This window comes from Caretta caretta, chromosome 10 (genome assembly GCF_965140235.1).
Source record: "Caretta caretta isolate rCarCar2 chromosome 10, rCarCar1.hap1, whole genome shotgun sequence".
Classification (NCBI taxonomy): domain Eukaryota; kingdom Metazoa; phylum Chordata; order Testudines; family Cheloniidae; genus Caretta; species Caretta caretta.
Window position 1 is genome coordinate 55,215,260 of NC_134215.1, and position 17,841 is coordinate 55,233,100.

The 17,841-nt window shown below is 39.7% G+C and overlaps 1 protein-coding gene across 2 annotated transcripts in view; it reads left to right on the forward strand.

The window, feature by feature from the left end:
* Positions 1-16,949, forward strand: part of MTMR10 (myotubularin related protein 10) — a 69,454-nt gene extending 52,505 nt beyond the window's left edge. For both annotated transcript variants that reach the window (XM_048868237.2, XM_048868238.2), the window contains exons 7-16: positions 1,982-2,141; positions 3,159-3,246; positions 3,388-3,476; positions 6,308-6,438; positions 6,838-6,907; positions 7,478-7,548; positions 8,365-8,534; positions 10,701-10,871; positions 12,633-12,815; positions 13,374-16,949. In XM_048868237.2, the coding sequence (XP_048724194.1) occupies positions 1,982-2,141; positions 3,159-3,246; positions 3,388-3,476; positions 6,308-6,438; positions 6,838-6,907; positions 7,478-7,548; positions 8,365-8,534; positions 10,701-10,871; positions 12,633-12,815; positions 13,374-13,973 (1,733 nt within the window). In that variant the 3' untranslated portion in view covers positions 13,974-16,949. The remainder of the gene's footprint in view (positions 1-1,981; positions 2,142-3,158; positions 3,247-3,387; positions 3,477-6,307; positions 6,439-6,837; positions 6,908-7,477; positions 7,549-8,364; positions 8,535-10,700; positions 10,872-12,632; positions 12,816-13,373) is intronic.
* Positions 16,950-17,841: the final 892 nt, after the last annotated feature.

The following is a 17,841-nucleotide window of genomic DNA, read 5'->3' on the forward strand; positions in this document are numbered from 1 at the left end:
GCAAAGGGCCAGATTCCTAAATGTATTGAGAGTTGGGTACCTAACCTGCTCAGACGCTTTTGAAAATCCCACTAACTGCCTGTCTGCATCTCTAGGCACCTAATTATCTTTGAAAATCTGGTTCCAAATCTTTTGCAGGATTCTTAATGTTTTATGTTTTGTCTTTAGTGTGTGGGTGAATATGGAGCTTTTTAAAAAATGGGACTAATAGAACTGGCCTGACATTTTGGTAAGCTTCCTTGCAGGGTTTTGTCAGTGCACATCAGTGCCCAGCCTGTAGCATCTCCTGCTGTTCCACTTTTGGGCCTACTCGATAGAGACTGTCACTACTGGTATCAAGCTGTGTGATGATTTTTGTGATAGATGATGATAGGATGAGGTTATCAAATAATCTTAATTTATGACCTAATCTCAAACTTTGACCAGATCTACAAGAACTTGTTCATGTCCTATTTATTTTATAAAACATTTAGGAAATAAAAAGAGAAAGCATAAACAAATTATCTGGGCATCAGCATTATTTTTATGGCAATGAGAGAAATTTAAAAGGACTGCTTTAGTATGAATTCTTGAACATAACTTTTTTCATGTTAAATTCTAATTTAAATATCTTTAAGCCATCTGGAAACCAACAAAAAAGAAACCATCAGATTAGCTTTTGAGGTGCCATATGTTCAGGGGTTAAATCCCAATTTCCTCCTCCGCCAACCTATTTACTTTACATAAAAGATACCATGGTGACTGCCATACTAGAAATTTGTGTATACGTAGATAATAAGAGAATTGGTAGAGGATTAAAGCTTTGGCCTGTTTAAATAACTGTATACTGGGTGCTAATTGAATACCCGTTAGGAGCATTAATACCACTTCTATCTTGATTTTTGGCGTAGGCTTCTTCTGGAAAGCGTAAAAGGAGAGAGTGCTTCAGTACCACTGAAAAGATTAAATTGTTGGTGTATAAACAGCAGGCAAAGACTTACAGGGGCAATGATATGGCCATTGCAATGATATGGCCATCTGCTTGGGCAGATCCTTATGCCCTTCAGACTCCCATTATAGGCAAAAGAGGCTGCACATATAGATCAGATTATATAACTGGGGCTAAATTTGTGTCATTCATTTACAACTAAAATCAAATTAACTCTCAGTTTCAAGAAACAAAATGTAATTCCACTGAGCATGGTTGACCACCTTCTTGTCATATAAGGAGAGAACAGCTGAGTTTGACTAAGTATCATGCCAAAACATTCTAGCCGTAGAACTAAGGCTGTTCTACATAATATCCCATCAGGATGAGTAATTTATTGTGATAGGTTAGTAAGACTTAAACAGTTTTTACCATAGTCTTTGTGTTAACACCAAAAAATAATTAACAGCCTCTTCCACATCTTTCCTGTCTGAACGAAATAGCTGGCCTAGAAAGCAACCCCTGAAGAAAAACTGTTGAAACTGTGGAAAGGACGATAAGGCAGCCCTGACTTGGAAGGGTTAGGACTCAATAATAGCCAATCTGTGTTCAGAATCTTTACTTTTAGTGGCGGATGGTAACTGAGCTACAAGAATAACTAACTTCTAACTTTTAACATAGAATTCCCTCTTTTAAAAAAAGAGTAGTATATTGTAGCAGTTAAATATTGTAATATGGGTGTAGTTTTAACATATTTAAGGGGAGACCCCAGGAGTTAATGTGACACTTTTGTTTCCAATTTCCATTATCCCTTAGCCTCTGTTTTGCAGAAACTGACACAGTACAGGTTTTCACTGCTTGCTCTGTTGAAACAGGAGTAAAGATATACTTGTCACTCTTGCATATTACCAAACAGCACCACTACTGGTTAATCTTGCAAGTGGCAACATCCCTTCTAATAGAGAGACTCACCTACCTTTGTGTGGGAAGAGATAGCACTATAGCAATTTGCATGACGAAGAGTTGAAAGGGATGTTTTTAAAAATCTTGCATTGATTATTTTCCTTTTCCTAGCAACAGTAAATGGAATAGACCCAGGAGGCAGGGGCAGGGGCAGCAGTCAACAGACTCCTTTATTTGAAACTTACTCTGATTGGGATAGAGAAATCAAAAGAACAGGCGCATCAGAATGGAGAGTTTGTTCAGTCAATGAAGGTTACATGATATCTACTTGGTAAGTTTGAACAAAGAATGAGAAAAACAAGCTAATTTGACTCTGGCATCACTTTGGTGTTCTGGTAGCCCTCGGAGAGATCAGATACTTTTAGGAAAAAAACAGCTGTATTCTGATGAGAGATGAGTGTTCGTAAAGGTTCAAAATTTTCTGTAAAGGTGTCTGTAAGACAATCTCCTGGAAGAGATGCCACCAGAGTTAAAGCAACTTGACTATCTTGTGGATCCCAAGGCTAACTAATGTATTGATATCAAATTAAGTGACAGGGAAAAAAAATCCAAGGTTTGTTTTTATTGTATTTATAGTTTTTATCCTTCTGGTACAAACTATTATTATTGTTTAAATTAACACAAATGTGCATGCCTGTAGAAGAAATATTAGCAAGATTTGAAGTTTTATAACAGGAAACAAGTAAAATAATGAGATCAGTCTGACTAGCACTGACTGTTGCTGCTAAAGTGCTTCTGTACACCCATTTATCTCAGTGGCCTGCTTTTGGTCTCCATCCGGGGCTGGTGCACTGCAGCACTAAGACTGGTAAACTACCTGTGCAGCAAGTTGTACTGTGGATTTGACTTCTTGTTCAGGCCATATTTTTTTGGCATGCTTTTAGATGTTTTGGCTAGAGGTGGGGAGATTTATGTCCCTCTTTGCCCTTTCCCCCAGCACATACACTGCTGCAGCCAAGGACAGAGTGCAAAGGTTGTAGGTTTTATTTTTCCTCCTAGTATCCAAGCAGTTGCAGTGGTGGGACCTAAGAGTGAGTGGCCCATCCACGATAATACCAGAAGTGCTAGTATCATGAGTGACTCACTAGGCACATGCAGTCAGCATTGTTATCGCTATACTGTGATAAAATGTATCCTGTATAACTTGGATTGTCATTCTGTGACATGGGTTATTAGGCACTGACACTCCTTGTTATAGCTTCTAGATTGTATCCTTTTTATTTCCAGAAAAGTAGATAAAACACCTGAAAGAAAAATGACTTATCTGTGTTGTATTTTTCTCCCCCAGCCTTCCAGAATACTTTGTAGTCCCATCTTCCTTAGCAGATCAAGATCTAAAGCTCTATTCTTACTCGTTTATTGGAAGACGAATGCCCGTAAGTGTCAACTTTATTCTGTTGCTGATCACTGTCAATCTTCATGACAGTGATATGTGTAGGAATGAATATGTTTTGTGTACTCTCTGTAGAAATTCTCATGCTGTCAGGCAATACTAACAAATTATCTCTTTCTGTTAGCTTTGGTGCTGGAATCACCCTAATGGGAGTGCTCTTGTGAGAATGGCCAACATTAAAGATGTATTACAACAAAGAAAAATAGATCAAAGGTAAACAATACCCTAGCATAATTTCTTAACCAGACTGTATAATATGAGGCAAAAAGTGCCTGTATGGGATACTATACTTCATACTTGCAATGAGGGAGCCCCAAATCAGAATATCCTGTAGCCCATTCACATAAGAGTTGCAGATTCCAGTCCTCCCTCTCAGGTGTAGGGGGTACTTGAACCGAAGGTCTCCCACATCCCGTGTGAGTACCCCAACCATTGAGCTAAAAGTTGAGGGAGCTCCTCCTCCTCTCCCCCACACCATTTTGAGTAAGCTCATCTATAGGCACCCAGTGTGGTAGGTTTGCTGTGAGCACCCTTGCCAGATCAGGCCACAGAGAGGAGTTAGGTGGAGGAATGCCTGTATTTCCCTAGTTTTTGCATCGTGCTGGGCCTTAGATGTCCAGATATCAGGCATGGGGCTACATTGCCACACTCGGAAGCAGAAACATAAGTGCTAAGATAGCTTTGACTGTAAAAATTTAGTGGCCAAGCGAGTGTAGTCAGCTGAGCAGGGTTTTTTGAATCCTAGTGGGACCTGACTCTGGGATTTAGGTGCCTGAAGTGATATTCAGGCACCTAAGTCTTTCTGCGTACCTTAGTACCTTGGAGACATTCACACCAGCTTGCAAGGTCATTTGTTTGGTATCTTTTTTATTCTGTGTTTTAATTTGTTGGAAGACTTTGTAGACCTTCTGTTGCAACTGTTAGCATATTTTTATTTCACTTGATTATAAAATTGTTCTCAATATATATATGAAAAAACAAAGCCATACATTTAAATAAAAAGCAGGTTGGGCTTCTAGTCAGCATCTCTATTGGCATACACTTTTATATGCTGCTTTTGTATCATAGCTATTTTGAGAGCTATAGAACACTGAAAATTGAATATAGATCATCAGTTATTTAGCTTTTGTAACTGAGATACAATGTCCCTCAAACTTTTACTTCAACTGTTTGGGTTTTGGTGGTCAAGTGATAGTCATAATACTTGAATCATAGCTTTTCATCTGCAACATTACCTAATGTTTATGTTATTTGCTTCAGTTTCCCTGACTGTAAAATGAGGGTTCTATATTATGTACCTTTCTCAAGGCTATAGAGCAGGGGTGGGCAAACTACAGCCCGCGGGCCGGATCTGGCCCATCAGGGCTTTGGATTCGGCCCGCGGGATTGCCACCCCTGAGGCGCTGCGGGCCCTACGCCGCTCCCGGAAGCGGCCGGCACCATGTCCCTGCGGCCCTTGGGGGAGGGGTGGGCAGAAGGCTCCACGCACTGCCCTCACCCTGCGGGTACCTCCCTCCAAGCTCCCACTGGGGGTGGTTCCCTGTTCCTGGCCAATGGGAGCTGCGGGAGGTGGTGCCTGAAGGCAAGGGCAGCGCGCAAAGCCCCCTGACCCTGGTGCGCGCTGCTGCCACCCAGGAGCCACTCTAGATAAGCTGCACCGGGCCGGAGCCTGCACCCCAAACCCGTCCTGCACCCCACACACCAACCCCTTGCCCTGAGCCCCCTGCCTGCACCCTGCCCCCCTGCTGCACCCTGCACTCCTTCTACACCCCAACCCCCTGCCCAGAGCCCCGTCACACCCTGCACCCCTCCTCTGCTCAACCCCTTGCCCTGAGCCCCTTCCTGCACACCGCACTCCCCCCTGCACCCCAATCCCCTGCCCCAGACCTACATTCATGGCCCTGCATGCAATTTCCCCACCCAGGTGTGGCTCTCGGGCCAAAAAGTTTGCCCACTCCTGCTATAGAGAAAGCTGGTGTCAGAACCAGGATTAAACTGAGGAGTTTAGGCTTCCAGTCCTATTCACATATCACTAGGCCAGGTCTCACCTCACATACATTGGACTATATTACAAGAAATTACCACCTAGTTGAATACCACCTAAAGCAGGGATCTCAAACTCAAATTACCACGAGGGCTGCATGAGGACTGGTACATTAGCCCGAGCTGCATCACTGACACCTTTTCATACAAAGATACAAAAGCCACCCCCTCTGCCCCCGGCCCTGTCCCCACTTCACCCCTTCCATGAGGCCCCGCTCCTGCCCCACCTCTTCCCACCCCTTCCCTGCCCCATTCCAACCCCTTCCCCAAAGTCTCCACCCCCTCCCTGCCCCAATTCCAACCCCTTCCCCAAATCCCCGCCACAGCCCTGCTTCTTCTCCGCCTCCTCCCCTGAGCACACCATGTCCCCGCTCCTCCCCCCTCCCTCCTGGAAAGTCCTAAGCGCCACCAAACAGCTGTTTGGCAGCGGGAAGCGCTGGGAACTAGGCGGAGGAGTGGGGACGCAGTGCGCTTGGGGGGGTGGAGGCACGGGGGTGAAGGGAGCTATGGCGGGCTGCAGGAAATAACTCCACAGGCCACGTGTTTGAGACCCCTGGCCTAAAGGCTTTGTTGCTTACCACTTCTGTACTGCTGTCTATGATAGCTGTTTCTTATAGATCTTTAACAAGATATTGTTTTCAATTTTTCAAATTAATTTAGCTCATGTCTCAACAATAATGGGAACTGAATGTTTCTGAAATGTGTGTTAACAATTCTGCCTCCACATAGCATTCCAAATGACCAAAAATGCATGACGTGCATTATAGCTGAATGCTAATCAGATGTTTGTGCTCTTCCATTTTGCTGTTTGAGCAAATAGCTTTGCTATGTAAGCTAGTTGCCTTTGTAACTACAAGGAAAACCTTTTCTTTAAAAAGAAGAAACTGTGCACCTATTTTTAAGTGCTTTCAGTTGCTTACGCTTATCTATATTCTAAAGAACTTAATTTGAAAAGCTTTCTGCCATGTCCAATAATACAGTTCGGGGTTTTTTTTTGTTAGGATTTGTAATGCAATAACTCGAAGTCATCCACAGAGAAGTGATGTTCACAAATCAGATTTGGACAAGTGCCTGCCCAATATCCAGGAAATCCAGGCTGCGTTTATCAAACTTAAACAGTTATGCGTTAATGGTAAGTCACAATATCATCATTCTTCTGGTGGTGTGGTTTTTTTGAGGCACTGGCGGATATGGTTTCAAGAAAGCAGTGTGTCAAACTTTGTTAGGAAGCAACTAACTTACCTGGAATTGAAAATCTATACAAAGTGTGTTCATGTGTGTATATTATAATATAGCTTCTGTAGATCTACATTCTCTTACTCCTCTTTGAGACGTGGGGTATAATCAAGCATGAGGTAAGCACATCAAATTGTGTGCTTTTCTGAGGGATGGTGTACCAAGTGCCTTCAACTGCAGATTTAATGGAAAATTATGGGCAGCATAGCCTATTGATTTAACTTGCTAACAAAACTAGCTAAAGTAAATGGCTATTTAAAAATGTACCCAGACATTCCTACTCTTCTTGCTGCAGAACCTTTTGAAGAAACGGAAGAGAAATGGTTATCCTCGCTGGAAAATACTCATTGGCTAGAGTATGTCAGGTACGTACAAATATTATGACTAGACAGTAATCATTAATAATGTGTCCTTAATTTTTCACCAGTGTAAATATGCAATAAAACAAATACAGATGGAATTTGTATATTGTACAGTTAATGAGATAAATACACAGGGATTCTAAAGGTTTACACACTTAAACATTCTGTGTCTGTGTGTGCAGCTGAATCCTGCAAAGACATAAGTGAATGCTTAACTTTAAATACTTCAGTGGAACTTGTATCCTAAAAACTAAGCGCACACACAAATCTTCGCAGGATTAGGACGATAATGGGCACCATGACAAATGTACAATTCAGAGAGGTATTTCTGTGGTACTGCAATCTTATCGGAAACAGTTGAGGTTTTTATATTACTTGAGTATATATTAGATTTGGGTTGAGATTTTCAAAAGTGCCAACGTGATTTAGGAGCATAAATCTCAATGAAAGTCAATGACATCTGTGCTCCTAAATCCCTTAAGTATTTTTGAAACGCCTGTCCTAATTTCTTAGAAAATGTGCAATATCTGTAGTCTTAATTGTTAAATTTAACTACTTTTTCTTTTTGCCTAGATCATTCCTTAAGCATTCCGCTGAACTTGTATATATGCTGGACAGTAAGCATGTCTCAGTAGTTCTGCAAGGTAATATAATTGTATAGCATGTTGTAATTGTCATAATTGGTAGGTTGGAATGTTAAAGCATGGTTTGGTAAACTACATTTGTGATCTGTATACTTTACTGATATGTTGAAAGGCACAGATTTAAAATATTTTAATTTAATAAAATTCCCTCTCTGTAGTTGACTGTACCTCGACTGGAACATAGCCAATAGTACCTGGTAATATTCCCCCCCCCTCTTTTTTCTCTGATAAAGCGCCTCTGATGTGATCAAATCAAAACTGTAGACCAGTGAGTTTGTAGATCAGAATGTTTATCAACTCTAGCTACATTATCTTGGCATGTGATGTTGTCTTGGTCATTCCTCAGATCATATGCTACTTCTAAGAATTATTTCAGTGTTGGGCAGTGTTGATTCGTTGACTCTGAAATTCCTCCTGGAGGTAGTAGTGCCAGAAATGGTATTTAAAATAGTACTCCATACCAATTCAGAGTACCTCTAGGTCAAAAAGAGAGTTTGGAAGCTCTCTATTAATTTGGGCTCCCGCCATTTCAGCCCATCTTAAATGGTAGGCATCTGGTTTTTTGGACAAACACTTAGCAGGTTATTCTTGAGTAAGGGTTATTCACATATCAGTGGTGTATATAGTTGGGAATCTTAACTATAGTGTGAGGCTCACTGAGATAAAGTTTGACTATATTGAAACACAACAGTCTCGAGATAGTGTATTTTGAAATTCACTAGAAGGAGAACACTAAACTGAATTACCAATTTCTGCACTCTGATTTCTTTAATTATACATACATATATATTCAAATGCTCTTAATGTTTTCCACAGAGGACGAAGGGCGGGACCTGAGCTGTTTCGTAGCCTCCCTCATTCAAGTAATGCTGGATCCCTATTTTCGGACAATTGTTGGATTTCAGAGCCTGATACAGAAGGAATGGGTCATGGCAGGATATCAGTTTCTAGATAGGTGTAACCACTTAAAAAGAGCTGACAAAGAGGTAACTATGTTGTATTGATAGCAAGATCACATGCATGCAATGAAATGACTTGACCCCATAAGCTAATGTCCAAAATCTTAATGTGAATTTTTTCAGTACTTTCTAAAGACAGGAAACTAATGTATAAAAAAAGAATAATCATTAATTAGATGAATGTCCTTTTTATCCTCAACTGTTGTGTAAAAATCATTAACACACTGGGTGAAATCAAATGCCACTGTTGATATTGATATTATAATCATGTTAGAGTAAGCCTTTTCAAGTCTATTTTATCCCATGCTTTACAATAATTAAACCATTGGGTTCCAAGACTTTGACCCAGCAAGGATCTCAGGAGCCTCTTTTCAAGAGCACCTGTTAATTTCCTCACGCCCTTTTTTACATACAAAGCCAGACCAGTGTGTGGTTATTGCTGAAATTATCACAATACCCTTCTGATAAAGAAGAATGTGAAGCAAAGTACATAGTCTGTTCCGCAATTTTCAAATTGCAATCTATGGCTCACTGGGTGGTGGTTCAAGAATTGGTGGATGGCGACATGGTACCTGGCTTTGGTGGTTTTCAGACACTTCAACAGTATTCCAGGCTCTACACTGCAAGGAAGAGACTGGAGGCCTGTAAAAGCAGCTGGAAACAAAGAGTAGCCAATCTAACAGTGTCTCTTGGGGTGGCACTTAAGGAGAATAAAAATAAAACACCCTCAGGGATTGGAGCCACCAGCAGGACTAGAGCTGCCATGCAGCAGCAGCAAAGAACATGTCTAGGAGCAAAGGAAATAATGCAGCTAGGCAAAAGAATAGGAAAAAAGACAACCCAGCCTCAAGAAAATGTGGGAAATGGGAGAGAAGAGCAGATGAGATTGCGAGAGGTTGAAAAAACAAAGAGCAGAAAGAGACAGCCCAGTTAACTTCTTTCCAGACACTCATTGCACTATAGACAGAAAACATTCATTACTTTCCTAATACTTTGTCATGCATAGGATTGCTGTATTTGGAGCAAGCGTGTTTTGTAATTATGATCCACTGAGATGTTCTTTTGAGATGATTCTTGGTTCACTCTGCAAAAAAAAGTTAGGAAATATCTGAAAGGAAAAAGTTAATAAAAATATTGCTAGAGCTGAAAAAATATATATAAATGCCTATTGGAATTTCCTCTCCGCCTGTGAGTTTTTTTCTTTCTGTAGTATATTTTGACCTCATTAAAGTTTTTAATGGAAACTAACATTTTTTATGACTCACAGAATCAATGATTTTAATGCCAGAAGGGGCCATTTATGATCATTTAATTCACTTCCTGAATAGCACAGGCCATGCAATTTTACAGATGGTTCCTGCATTGAGCCCATAACCAAGGTAGAGTAGCAAAAAACCCAAATATTCAGTTAGATTTTTAGATAGTTTAAGCTACTCCAGATATCATTAAGCTCATCTTAATTTATCTGCAACCCCACAACCCATACAATTATTACAAAGATTTGGAGTGGCTGCTCTGAGTGTTAATTTATGGCTACAGAGCACATTCTAAAATTAAAAAGAAACCAACCATCTTTTCTTCCTTCATAGTTCAGCAAAGAAGGGTCATTTGTTTTGTAAGCTACATTTCAACTGAAATATGAAAATAGACACGATTCTAAATGTGGCTGGAAAGAGGCCTCCCCTTTCCAAGTACTATAATTTACAGGTCACAGTCTTCCTGTGGTTTTGTTACAGAGAGAGTTTCCGATTGTACAAGTAACAGTTTAAATCTGCGTCTAAATGAGAACACAGACAGAGAAAATGTAATCTTCAAAATATTCCCCCCCCCCCCCCCACTCACAAAATTTGGTATTTATTTAAGTCTGGAGATGATGTTGACACTATAATTCCTTTGTACCACCTAGTTGGGCAGCACATGAAATCAACCTGTCCTGTCATTTTACATTACTACGGTTTCCTGAGTTATTCGATTTATGTAATCATCTATTCTCTTATTATGAGGGTGAAAATGCTAAACGTGGGTATTGGGTATTTGTATTATAGATTCTGTGATTTTTTTTAGATACAACCGTCTCTTCCCTATGAGGAGCATACTAAATTAGCTACTCTGATGAGGATGTTGGGGGTAACAAGTTGGTAAGGTTTTGGCAAAGATTATGTTACTTCTAATTACTGTCCATTTCTTCTTAAGTCTCCCTTGTTCTTGATGTTTTTGGACTCGATTTGGCAACTGCTAGAACAATATCCATCAGCCTTTGAGTTTTCTGAAACATATTTGACCATATTGTATGATAGTACACGGATCTCATTGTTTGGCACCTTCCTTTTCAACTGTCCTCACCAGCGAGTAAAGCAGAGCACTGTGAGTATGCAGAAGTGTTACCCTTACGTTTAAAATAATTGATCTTAGGCCTGAGTCTGTCTTGGGGGAGGGGGAACCACAATCTAAACTAAATGGCATTCATTCATTTTTGCAAAATGATGTGACAATTGCAACATGAGCTTTTAAGAAAAACATTGAGCAAAAATATTTAACGCAAGATGAGCGCTCATCAGATTGTCCCTGCAATGCTCTTTGCGTATACTGAAAATGGAAATGGTCTGTGGGGGGGAAAACCCACCTTATTTCTGTAAGAGCATTGTTATTAAGTGCTCCATCATTTCCTTCATTCGTACTCCCATAAGAGTGCTGCATACTTGCAATGGGATTTGTGTGCAGCTTCCTTTCATCTGTATGATAGACAGTGACTTGGATGGTATTTAAAGCTACAGACAAACTTTAAAATCTCTTGTGACAGGGCCACATAATTATTTAAAAATACCCAATGACAGCTTTACAAAAAGAATGCTAAAAGTCTGAGTAATAGTGATCAAGAACTATTCATTCAGAAAGAGAGAACAGCGGTGCTTCAACCTAAAAAGGGCCTATGATGGATATCTAAAAAAATTCCAACCTTCAGAGGAAGCACACACAGAAATGGGTGACTTGTATACACTGCATGCAGGGTAAAGAACAGTTTGTCACATGCCTCTCCAAGGGTAGGACAAAAACCAGGAGACCTAAATGTTTCTCAGGCTTGGTCTACATTTGCGGGGGGATCGATCTAAGTTATGCAACTTCAGCTACATGAGTAACGTAGCTGAAGTCAACATACTTAGCTCTACTCACTGCGGTGTCTTCACTGCAGTGAGTCGACTGCTGATGCTCCCCCGTCGACTCTGCCTGCGCCTCTCGTGGTGGTGGAGTACCAGAGTCGACGGGAGACCTCTCGGGGGTCGATATATCACGTCTAGACTAGATGCGATAAATCGATCCCCCGCTGGATTGATCGCTGCCTGCCGATCCGGGTAGTATAGACATATCCTCGGACAACTCTTCTACAATTTCAGAGTAGCAGCTGTGTTAGTCTGTATTCGCAAAAAGAAAAGGAGTACTTGTGGCACCTTAGAGACTAACCAATTTATTTGAGCATAAGCTTTCGTGAGCTACAGCTCACACCCATTGTTTCATGTTCTCTATGTATATAAATCTCCACACTGTGTTTTCCACTGAATGCATCCGATGAAGTGAGCTTTAGCTCACGAAAGCTTATGCTCAAATAAATTGGTTAGTCTCTAAGGTGCCACAAGTACTCCTTTTCTTCTACAATTATGACTCTGCTTAAAAGAATCAATGACTCTTAGAACAGTGCAAGTAAATTCTAATATACACCAACACAAAACCGAAATTCTTTTAACCTAGAATTAGGACTGTAAATACTAAACCAGTGTTCTCTCGGTGATTTCCCCCACCTCCCCTGTTGTTTTCTCAAACACATACATTCATAGAAATAAAGATTAGAAGTTTCATTTTTTAAAAGCAAGTAAACGTTAAAAATTATGGAAATGTGGTTATCATCAACTAAATATTAGCTCTGCCCGAGCATTACCATCCACTTAAAAACCAGGATTTGTTTCTGTCCTCCACAGTGGTCACCTTGGTGTCCTATATACTTTGACATTTGGTCTACAGCCACGCACACTGTAAGCCATGCCCCCTGCTCTCTGAGCTGCATTCAATAATTAGATTTGTAAGTAATTAAATTAGTTTGTTTTTAATATGTCTGAATATTCCTTCTTGCAGGAATTCGCTATAAGCAAAAACATCCAGTTGGGTGATGAAAAAGGCCTAAAATTTCCTTCTGTTTGGGACTGGTCTCTTCAGTTTACAACAAGAGATCGCATGCTCTTTCACAACCCCTGGTATATTGGAAAGAGTGCACCATGTGTACAAAATGGGTCTGTGAAAAGTTTTAAACGAACAAAGGTAATAACAGAAATACATTGAAATCAAACATCTGCCAGTGGACTTCTCCTTTTAGCAGCTTAGTTACAATGCCATTATTGCTTGATGTCCCAGCCTATAGATAAGGCATTAAAAATGAATTTCTCTCGAGTGTTGGGCCATATGGCTTCCAATGCAGTCTCTGGTATGCTTGGGCTTACTGCCGACACAAGGGAGACTTATGGCATGACTGCAGCTATTGTGTGATATAAAGGTGCTTTGGATTAACACCATTGTCCATATTGTTTCATAGATCCTCAGAGTTTTTTCATAGACTACTGATTTTTTTCCATTGTTTAATATTGTAAAATTCAGTCGAAATTTATTTACAACTATTTTATTAGGTCACGAACTGTCGAATTATATGCCATACAAGCCACCCCAGTGATTAGACTCGCAACTTTACTACGGTTGTGAAAGGATGCTTCACTTAGTCTCAGTCCCCCAGTGGAGAACTGTAGGCATCCATGAACACTGCCAGCTGTAGCAGATTAAATCTGAGGAAAATTAACCATGTTTATTTCATATCTTTTTCTGCAGAAAAACTACAGCTCAACGCTGAGAGGAATCCCCCCATCGTTAAAGAATGGGATCATCAACGAGCAAGAGTTTCTTCCAAGAAGAAATTCACTGATACTAAAGCTGAAACCAGACTTTCTTCAGCAGATGGATAGCCAGACCAATAGCATGGAGCAGTATTTCAGAGAATGGTTCTCAAAGCCTGTTGATTTACATGGTGTAATTCTACCCCATCTCTCTGGAACACACATAAAACTGTGGAAACTTTGCTTCTTCCGCTGGGTTCCTGAGGCCCAAATTAATAATGGTGGCTTTATTACTGCCTTCCATAAAATCTCTGTGCTGACAGACCAGGTAAACATGCTAAACCAGAGTCTTCGGCAGTACAAAAGCAGCTCTTCTTTGCAAGTGAACTGTTCAGAACTGGATCAAAGCAGGATGTACTTCAGAGCAAATGGTTTAAATGACACTGCTGGGACCCCAGATTTTCTCTCCTCCTCATTCCCATTTTCTCCAGTAGGGAACCTATGCAGACGGAGCATTCTGGGAACACCATTAAGTAAATTTTTAAGTGGTGCCAAAATCTGGCTGTCCACTGAGACACTTGCAAATGAGGACTAAGATATTGTGATGCTTAAACATTTGGGCGGAAATGGCAGACCACTGTGTCTTCTTTTAAGTTAACACTGCTAACTGCGGTATCTGAAGCTGTAATAATTTTATTTACAAATATTACATAAGTTTTGCACAAATATTTAAAAGCAAAGCAAATCATGCTTCAAATCGCACAATTTTATTTTCAGTAGGTGTCATGTAAACTTCTTGTCTGGTTTCTGACAATTTCTTCTGTGTTTTCTAGGTCTGGCTCATTATGTAAGATGCAGCGATTTCACTCACTAATGCAAAGGTTCGGTGTGGTCACTAATCAGGTTTTCTTTTTGTTTGCTATGTCTGTTTTCCCAACGGTTGACTGAAGCTAATCTTATGTCAACACAGATTAGCAAATCAGATTGGTGAAAACAAACATCAAAGACATTTAGCATTAATGTAGACATATTGACTGGCCATTGTAGAAGTCTGGGAACAAACTACTTTGTCACAGAATAGGTTTAGTAAGGACACATTTATATGCTTCCATACTATCTTGCTGTGACTTGATTTACTGAGTGAATGTTGCACTGGTGCAGTGTGTACTGATTTTTGTTTTCAGTTACCCATTAGAGAGACTATTCAAATTGTTGTTCAATGTCATGAGCTTGCCTTTAGTTCACAGGAACTGACTTCAGGACAATATGCACTGTTAACCTTAACATGTTCACTGTAGAGAATGTTATTGTAGCCTTAGAAGTGCCTTTAATTGGAATGAAATATTAGTAAGATGTGTCTCATGCACCATGAAACATTTTTTTTCAATATGTTAATGACCTGCCCACTAATGTAAACATAATTTCCATATTCTGATTCATAAAACAAACTCTGGAAATCACCAAAAAGCCATTTTCATTTAGCCTTCTGAACAGTGGAATGACAATATGCAAATTAGCAGGGAAGTTCTCTCTAGCCTAAAACAAGACTGATTTCCTGTCAGTCCCAGAAAATAAAGAATCTTATTCTACCACTCCTAGAACTACTTTGTTTCTTATGTGTCCATTTACAGGAGTGGAAGTTGTGCTGGGAAAGTCCAGTTTTTTTCCCTTGACACAACTGACCTAACTACCAAAGAGTTAGGGGATGGATTCTTTTGGCTTCCTCACACAACCCCCCCCCCCCCTTCTTTTTTTTAAATTATTGCTGTGAAGGTTTTTTCAGTTTTAAAGATAATGAGAAATCAAAGAGATTTTTCAAAATACCCTTGTTTTGCAGCAGGAAAGGGCCGGTTAGGAATTTTCCCATTTCTTTGGTTGAAGAAACATTACTTGAAGCTGAGCAGATCAATCAATGTGCCACAGTATTAAATTTTTTTTTTCCCCCAAGAAGATCTGGTTCCTGCAAAGTCTTCCTCAAAATAGCTGAGAGGTACTAGAATAAGGAAAAATTACTCAGAAGTCTGTTGGAACAACAGGTTGGCTTTTCTGTTATCTTGGGCAAAGCTTTCCTGGGCCTGATACTTGGTATACAAGACCTCAACCTGTGTGCTGATTTTTGGTACCAAAAAGTAAAATAAATAAACCACTTGGACAGTTTTTATGGTATGAGCAGTAAAATAGATTTCCTAAAACAGTTAATGCTCATAAGAGTCCATTTTAGAATTACCAAAGTTTGGGGAGTAAATTACTTTAATAAGTACACAGTGTTTGTTAATACATGGGATGTTAATCTTTGAAAAAAGAGTACAAGAACTACCTGTGTAAGGATTTCTAGCTTGTATTTTCAGTTCATACAATAATCTGTATTTTACATGCTACAGATATTCTTGTTGGTAAATATTATGCCTTTAAAAAAACTGCCTAAATATCTATTTACCAAACAGAACAGTTTTCAGAATTTGGGGGCTAAGCAAGCACAAGTGGTGTGTTACTGGTATCCAGGTTACTCTAAAAATCTGTTTTGTTGCATCCTTAGGGCCTGATTCTGAGTACTTAATCATTCCTATGTATTTGTTTTACCCTGTATATTTAATAGTTTAATGTACTGTTGAAAGGCAGTTCCTAATAATGTATAGTTCAGGACCTGCCCAGCTATGTAAACTGATTCATTTCCCGTGGTAAAAAGCTGCCTTACTGACAATACCGACTGCTCTGAACTTACCTAAGGGCCCTTACGTCTTGCAAGTAGCTCTGCGGACTGAGTACATATCTACAGCTATCTTCCCTACACACAAGCTCACATCTCTTTAAAGTCTTGTTGGCAATTTTAAAATTAGGTACTATTAATACCATTAGTGTTTCGTAAGAGTAGAAAAACTATAAACGAGCTTATTTTTATATCATTTGTTTTCTAACCACATGCAGTGCTTTGGTTGATAGTAGGCTGTTGTATCATGATTGTTTTGCTAGATTGTAAACAATATTAAGAACATAACCTAGTGAGATATGATATGCTGGTTGATGTGGTCAAAGAACAACTCTAATGCCTTTCGCTATTGCAGGTCATGGTGAGGTCAGAAGTCTCGGTAGTGCAATGTCATTAAGTGAATTACTGCCATCTACCAAAGAAATGCCTACAAATTTATTAACCTACTGAAGTGAGTGTGTGTATTTTTTTAAACATGCAGGTAAAATACCACTCGACTATTAAACCACCTTTGTGCTTTTAATGATGTGTGTGTAGTAGGATCAAAGGTTTTGGCTGTTAATCTCAGAGGGATAGATTAAAACCAAAACATTTCTAATCTTTTTATTTAAGAAAAAGGCTAAAACGTCAATCTGCATCTAACAAGAGACTGAACAACTGGTTTCCTAAATCCCATTGAGTGATAGATTGCTAATGGTGTTGCTGCAGCAGGTTACAGAGTTGACATTTTAATTGAAACTAAAACCTATGTGCCTAATGATGACTTACTGAATAAAAGTGTAGTTGCCAGGAGGAATACAAAACCCTGGCACTGAGGTTGTGAATGTGAAGTAAATTAGACTGTTAATAAAAGGTCATACCTTTCCACTGTCTCTCAGTTTATTTTACTGGTTTAATAAAAATGGTGCAGGAGTAGACGAGGAAGAGTCTGCAGAAAGATTACAAAGCAGCATTTGTTCTGTGTGGCCCATTTGATATTTTCTCAGTGACTGCGTCTTACTTTTTTTTTTGCTTGTCAAACACACCCATGTTGCCACTTGGTGTTTTTTTCCTTCATTTGAGACTGTTGTGTCATTATTTGAGTTTGAAAAGGTCACACAAATAACCTACTTTGGTTAGATGAAGAGACAGTGTCTGAAGTAACTTTGTTTTGTTGCCATCAATATTGAGGCGTTAGGAAGATCTTTCTTTGCTGTTACCATTTTGCCCCTATAATCTCTGGAGTTGTGGATTCCCTGTGCTTCCTAAAGAAAATAGCTACATATTATATCAGTACACACAGCAGGTATCTAACGAGCTGCAAATTTGGTTCAATATTGGGTATGCAGGCACCACAGCATTTATCTCTTTAAGGGAATAATAATATAGCATAAGTAGAAATACTATCCTCAATCATAAAATAGCCAACACTCATTACATCTCCATTTGTTTACTCCTATACAGCCCCCTGTATAAACTTTCTATATTAATAGTGTATCTTCTGTTAAAAGCTTAATTTTATTCTCTTATTGTATGTCTGTTCTGAGCCTCCACTTAACCTATCCCTTATTTACAGCATTAGGTACTTTAGGGGGAAATAATCACCTTTCAGGGAGTTAATTCTTAGTAAACTGAACATTTGCACTCCCTTGCCCTTCTCCCCATTAGCTAGTGACTCTCAAACTGTTCCATGCATGGAAGTAGGACAGTTGGTGTCGGTCTCATGGGCAAGAATACTTCATGGCACTTAACTCCAAAAGAGCAGACTTTGGTACTT